This window comes from Rutidosis leptorrhynchoides, chromosome 5, assembly GCF_046630445.1.
Source record: "Rutidosis leptorrhynchoides isolate AG116_Rl617_1_P2 chromosome 5, CSIRO_AGI_Rlap_v1, whole genome shotgun sequence".
Taxonomy (NCBI): Eukaryota; Viridiplantae; Streptophyta; class Magnoliopsida; order Asterales; family Asteraceae; genus Rutidosis; species Rutidosis leptorrhynchoides.
Window position 1 is genome coordinate 360,308,273 of NC_092337.1, and position 7,232 is coordinate 360,315,504.

Sequence of the window (7,232 nt, forward strand, 5' to 3'; positions counted from 1 at the left end):
GGGCCAGAATTAGATGGGATGATCGTGTTTGTATCCACATGAAATAAAGCATTTGTGTGGGCCAGAATTAGATGGGATGATCGTGTTTGTATCCACATGAAATAAAGCATTTGTGTTCTTTTTAAATTTTAACAATAACAAGAATAAGGATTCTAAGGGGTTGACGGAAACAACTAAATTGCCATTGCGACATTTTTCATGTTATTTGACTATTAATTACGTAGTAACTAATAATAATTAATAATTAATATTAATTATTTGAACACTTGAAAATTGGAGGCTTTCCATATTACTAAGCAATTGAAAATGAATTGAAATAACTATATAATGATAATCATCTAATCTCTATTCTCTAATCCAGTCTAGAATATAATGGAAAATCTAGGCTGATTAAATATAAGAATTTACAGTTCAAAATGAACAAAATTTACAAAAATAACCGAAAAAATCTTACCCATGAAACATCACTCGTTATACGATCAAAAACTGGAGGTGATAATCATAAGCGTTTTCGGCTTAAAGTTCTTCGAAATTGCCATGTCCACAAGATTAAGAATGCGAGAAGCGTAAGACCAACAAATGACCACGAAATTATAAGCCATCTGGGCATTGGAGTTGGAAACAGACCTACATAACAAAATCTTAATTCAGAATTTTCTATATGTAGTTTAATATATACTCCGTACTATAATATGAAGAGTTTGACTTTTGGTAAATGGGTCAGCTTGTAGAGTAGAAGACAAGTTGGACTCTTCAAAAGTAATATGCTTCATGTATTATGTATATATATATATATATATATAAGTTGATAGAAATTAAACAAACTATAGTATTGATATAATTGTTGATTGTTGACTTTACTACATATATATAGATTTTGATGATGAAATGTACCATAAGTTTGACCTCAAAAGTCAATGTATAGTTTTGTGATCATAATATTTAACTTAAATCTCACCGTGCCCAAATTTGATGCAAATAAGGAGTTCTATGATGCAGATTGCAAGCGAAAGCCAACAAAAAGCTCCGACCTTTTTCACAGGCTTTCTGAAAAATTATACTCAATAGTCAGAAAAAAATGAGAACTATTGATATTATGGATTATTCTTACGAGAGCCCTTAGGGTTGTCGTTAATGTGCTGAAAAATGTTGTACGTAGCGGTTAATTATTATTTTTAAGGTTGCAGTTATTCAAATGTACAACACTTTTAAGCGTGTTAACAACAGCAGCCCTAAGGGCTATCGTTAGAAAAATTCTAACATTATTTGTAAGTTTACAATGATCATTTAAATACGATGATTTAAAAGTTCAAGCACATATATACATGAGGCATATATAGATAATTTACCGGTCTTGTAGGTAAGAATTGTACTCCCGAACTGTAGGAATTGCGATAAGCCACCAGAGTACCAACCGATAAACAATCAAAGGGTTCCGAGGAGGAATCCAAAGGCAAAATTTAAGGAAAAAAGTATTGAGTTCAACGGTCAAGAACACAATGCAAAGAGTTAGGACTTGAATAAACCTCCATGGACCAAGAAATGGGTGCCATTCATCTTTGTCCCAATGTGCCGGAGTAAATTGACCTAACGTACGTTTTACCTAAATCGATATTTCAAACGTAAATTTCTTGGATTTCGGTCTATATAAAAAGATTAAAGCATACAAAATTAAAGACATACTTTGCCCAAAATATTTGGCTGGCGGCTTATTCCGACCCACTCATATGTTTTACCATCAAAATAACGAACGGTAAGCATTCCTCCTTTAATACCTGCTCAGTAAACAAAACGGAAAATTACCAACGTAGGAGTAAATTATCTTCATCTAGTCAATACAGCAATTAGCAAGATTTTTCATTAGAAAAGTAATAATCAGGGTTCAGGTTTAACAGATTTCTCACCTAACCAATTGCAGATTAATATATCAAGAATAATGCTGTCCCACCAGCACTCGTTAAAATTCGGCAACATATGGCGAAAAGTGAGCTGAAAAGAAAAGTAAAACATTATGCTCAAGGTTGTAAAAGTCGCGAGTCAGGGACAAGCCAATCAGGACCATGGAGGGACGAGTCGGTCAAGTCAGGGACAAGTTGGGTGTTTGACCAACGTTGACTTTTGGCAATAAATATATTGAACATATATATATATATATATATATATATATATATATATATATATATATATATATATATTACGCATAAATATATCAAACAGAAAACATATATATTTCATATATAGATATATGCCACAAAATCCCCACTTAAAAATATAAAACTTTTGACCTAACTTTAACTTTGACCGACTCAGACCCGACTCTGGCCCAACTTTTAGCATTGACCGACTTTTAAGGTGTATTCAGGCGACTCATGACGGGCTAGTCCCCCAAAACCGACATATCGGCCAACTAGGCCTACTTTTACAACAGTAATTATGCTTTGAGAAAAATGACATTTTCAGAATTCAGAGCAATAAATAAAGAATAGAGACAGGTCAAACTCTGACCTCCATTAACTCAAATCCAATCGATAACACCCACAAAAGAGATTGATTGCGGATCATTATTGCTTTTCCCCACCACCCAAACAAATGAGCCGGAACGAACTCATCAAATAGAGTCTCCTGAAAAACCAATAAAATTTAGTAGACTGCTTCACTTGCAAAAATATGATTCTTTTACAAAACAACACGAAAATGTGCAGAAAAAATGGAAGTAAAAAGAAAAAGTTTGGAGAAATCATACATAAACATTTATAAACCTGTTAGTAGGATGGTCTGGTACATATATTCGACAATCAGCACCGTATGATCTTTCAGGGAGTTCTGAAAAGACGTAATAAAGTAAAGTCAACAACGCATCATATGGAATTTGTATAATTTTTTACATAGCAAATCATTTTAGAAAAGTTGTTGAACACGTTACCAACACCAAGATCGGGGTGGAGATACTTCATAAATTGCCTAGCATCATCACGGTTCTGTAACAAAATGAAAACTAAGAAAGTATTAAGAGTCAGTGGTTTAACTTCATGAAAATACGTTATAAAAAATTATAAACTGTCAATAATTGTCTAATATTGGAGTAGATATGTTTCGACCCGTTTGGCCCATTTGATACTGACCTGAAAAAGCAAAAATGTCAAAGCAACAAGGTAAATAACAGCCATTCCATGAACTAAGCGCCAAATTGCAGGATGTGGCCTAATTAGTAACCTTAAGATCATACAAAACAAAACAAACAAAATCAGAATCATTAAACGAGTTGGAAACTTTTTAAAAAAAAATAAAAAACGTGTAACTTACGTTGATGGAGCTTGAAGCAAGCAGTAAGCAAGAAAAACGCAAATCATTGCCCATATACCTCTTCAATGTGCAATAATAACCAAATGTTAGTTTTTTCAAAGAGACATAATATACATATATATATATATATATATGTATATATATATATATGTATATATATATATATATATATATATAAGTGAATATGATGTTGTTCTATAGCCAGTTGGGTATAGAACCAAGTAGTTGTGGAGCCCTCGCTTCGCGCCGGGAGCTCCGTTTTGAATGCGAGTTAAAAAAAACTCTTGATCTATTTTGAAAAAAAGAATTTTTATCGACATCTAACATTGAAGGGTTGTTCCTTTTGTGAAAGTTGCTTCTTTTAGCGTTCGGGGGTTTTTTTTTTTTTTAAAAAAAAGTTAGTTGATCTATTTTGTAAAAAAAGAATGTTTTTCAACATCTTTTGGTAGCATTGAAGGGTTGTTTCTTTTATGAAAGTTGCTTCTTTTATCGTTGAGGAAGGAAAGGAAAAAAAGGGGAAAAAAGTTGGTTGATTTTTTTGTAAAAAGGAATAATTTTTTTCGACATCTTTTGGTAACATTAAAGGGTTGGGTCTTTTACGAAAGTTGCTTCTTTTATCGTTGGGGACAAAAAGAAATTATTGTAGCACAGTAGTGGCCCATGTGGGTCTAACTGTTTAGCGCAGCGTACAAGTCGGTAAAGCATGGTGGGTATTATTATTCAGTATTTTTGGTTTTAGTAATGGGATAAATAATAATTTAGAATTTAGAAATATGTATAAAGTGGGGAGTTTGATTTGTATTTTAATGAAAATTAGGGGTTAATTTTGTGGAAAGTGAAAGTAGAAATAGTGCTATTCATGGTTGAAAAGACAATTAAAAAAAAGGTGAAATGACACAGTGTTTTATCTATTAGATGATGATGATGATGATGATGATGATGATGCTGATGATGATGATGATGATGATAATAATAATAATAATAATAATAATAATAATAATAATAAATAGTTAGTAGATAGTAAAAATTTTGTGGGCGATTTATAATGAATGAGAAGTTTTATGGGTAAATTATGAAATGTGAAAAGTTTGAGGTAAGTTTGTAGTAACTCTGAAATGTACTTTTATAGAGAATGTGATTGAGTTATAAGAAATAAAAAGTTTGGGCCAAGTTTGTAAAGGTTCTAAAGTTTCCTATTCACTTGCCCTTTACCATTTAGATATATAGATATAATAATAATAATAATAATAATAATAATAATAATAATAATAATAATAATAATAATAATAATAATAATAATAATAATAATAATAATAGTAATAAATAGTTAGTAGATAGTAAAAATTTTGTGGGCGATTTATAATGAATGAGAAGTTTTATGGGTAAATTATGAAATGTGAAAAGTTTGAGGTAAGTTTGTAGTAACTCTGAAATGTACTTTTATAGAGAATGTGATCGAGTTATAAGAAATAAAAAGTTTGGGCCAAGTCTGTAAAGGTTCTAAAGTTTCCTATTCACTTGCCCTTTACCATTTAGATATATAGATATAATATATCATTGGTTCCTGTGATTATATAAAGTTTAAAACATTAAAAAAAAGAGCTTTTGACTTGTTTTTTTAACCAAGCATGTACCTTTTGACAGATGTTACGATATCATCAGATGAATTACTTTCTGGATCAAGAGCTCCACTAGCCCAACTGAGAACCACATTCGGTAACAAACTTAGCATATTTAAAAAAAAAAAAAAAAAAAAAAAAAAAAAAGATTACAAATGATGAGAAATTCACATACTAAAGGACCAAACCGACTATAGAAAACTTACATTAAGATACATGAGCCGATAAATAACAAAGTAATGGTCCGAGGTTTGTAAGCCCAAGCGGTCCATGGGTCCAGTTCGTCATCAGAACTTTGCTGAACCAAATAGTCTTTTCTCCTTTCTCTCTTATGACCACTTGACTCCATAGATATATGTGTCTTATAAACTTAACTTGATCACTGTAAGTGGTATATGAATATTAACGTAAACAACAGTAAGAATCAAATACTATAATTAAAAATTCCATAATATAAGCAGATTAGGGAATAAACTCCAATTGGGTATTGAGATTAAAGGTCATAAATTATACTATATTAGATCATGTTAAACCACCTTGCTTGGTTTCATAAAGAGAACAGACTAAGTAAAGGTTACATGTCACTAACTATTTATATATTTTCAGTTAATCATTAACTATATACACTGTTGTAAAAATCCCTATTAATCCTTTTGTAGGAAGCATGCCAATTAAATTTACAAAAATCCATTTATTAAGCGGTCAATGTTGGTCAGTGGGCCAAATCGGATTTAGTTGGTCAAAGTCGGAATTAGTCGCTCAAATTGGTCAAAGTCAAAGTTAGTCAACATTTTAATATGAATCTAAATTAGAATTTTTGAAGTTTTTGAACAAATGAAAGATCATCTTAATATTCATGTTTACAATTTTCATCTATATTTACACACTAATTTTGAGAATTATTATTTAAATGTATATAAAGTCCAATCCAATTAATCCCGATTTGACCGATAATAATATCCAGGGGCGGACCTATGAAGGGTCGGGGTGGGGCGCCCGCCCCCAGTGGATTTGCAATTTTTAGTGTAAATTTTTTCGGTTTTGAGCACGGTGGATTTTTTTTTTTGCCCCAAACCCTTCATATTTTGTCCCAAAACCTCCATATATTGCCCCCAAACCTTCGTATTTTGCCCAAAAATCTCTAAATTTTGCTCAAAAAACTCTATATTTGGTTATAAAACTTCCATATTTTGCCAAAAAAAATCTCTACGTTTTAGAAAAAACTTTCGCCCCCGGTGAAAAAATTTACTGGATCCGCCACTGATAATATCCTACAAGGTTCCAGCCTAATCTCCATTTAGTGGATTTTGCAACCTTTGAATGCATATTCTGTTAAAGACGTCACTTTACTAACCAACATGACCAAATTTACAAAGATTATTTTCATTTTATATAATACAGCTCAACTATCAGTTCATGCATTCAGTGGATCTCATCTTCATTCTAATTTAACCAACAAAACTGAACCACCAATGTCACAATCATAATGAAAAGTAATCTCAATCATAAATCATACAAAAAAAAATAAAAAAAAATAATCTTCTAAAATAACCTGATTCAATAGAAATTATTGGTCTCTTACCTCATTAACCCACATTTTTCAAAATAAATTAATACCCATTAAAAATTGATAATCAGTTCATGCAATAACATAAAATTAGTTACAATCAAATGTAATTAAATCTCAAGAAACCATACACACAACAAAAAGAAAACAACTTTATACTTATTAAACAAATGTCACATTATATCATCAAAACCCATATCATAAAACTAATAAAAAAGGTAAATTTATTTAATTTATTTATATAAAAGAAAATAAAATAGCAAATAAAGGGTGCATGAAAACAGGGAAACAAGTACAGAAAGATATAAGGAAAAAAAAACGTACATAGGTATAACGAAATGATTAAAATTGAGCCCTAAATAGTTGAATGAAAACAAGGATCCGTAAGCTTCTGATCTGGAAGGAAAAAAAAGAGAGAATGAATGATGGGGATTTTGTATTGATGGATGTATGTATATGTATGTATAAATCAATGAGTGTGTGAAAAGATTGTTGTGTGTGTGTGTATGAAAATTGAAAATGATGGTATTTGGGAATTGGATTTGTTTGTTGTTTGTTTGTATGTATTCGCTGCGTCACACAGAAACAAGTACGAATGGTCAAAGAGAGGGATTCTATACGAGAGATGCAGGATAGAATAGAATAGATTATATAGATTATTAATAATAATAAAGGTTTCATAAATACCTAAAGTTCGCCTCCTCTATAATTTTCTTTTGGTTTGATTTAATGTGATTATTATT

General features: G+C 30.9%; 1 protein-coding gene across 2 annotated transcripts; it reads right to left on the reverse strand.

The window, feature by feature from the left end:
* Positions 1–342: 342 nt before the first annotated feature.
* Positions 343–6,973, reverse strand: LOC139847491 (CDP-diacylglycerol--serine O-phosphatidyltransferase 1-like). Of its 2 annotated transcripts, XM_071837163.1 has the most exons (14): positions 6,814–6,973; positions 5,129–5,304; positions 4,938–5,003; positions 3,304–3,363; positions 3,123–3,213; positions 2,924–2,978; positions 2,744–2,823; positions 2,506–2,622; positions 1,905–1,989; positions 1,684–1,775; positions 1,527–1,603; positions 1,350–1,380; positions 959–1,047; positions 343–627 (listed from the first exon to the last, which is right to left on the reverse strand). In XM_071837163.1, the coding sequence occupies exons 2-14, from the start codon at positions 5,269–5,271 to the stop codon at positions 480–482; spliced, it is 1,134 nt and encodes a 377-aa protein (XP_071693264.1). In that variant the 5' UTR covers positions 5,272–5,304; positions 6,814–6,973; the 3' UTR covers positions 343–479. The 2 variants fall into 2 exon arrangements, with proteins under 2 accessions (XP_071693264.1, XP_071693263.1); XM_071837162.1 differs by having other exon boundaries at positions 391–627; positions 1,350–1,603.
* Between the last annotated feature and the right edge of the window lie 259 nt (positions 6,974–7,232).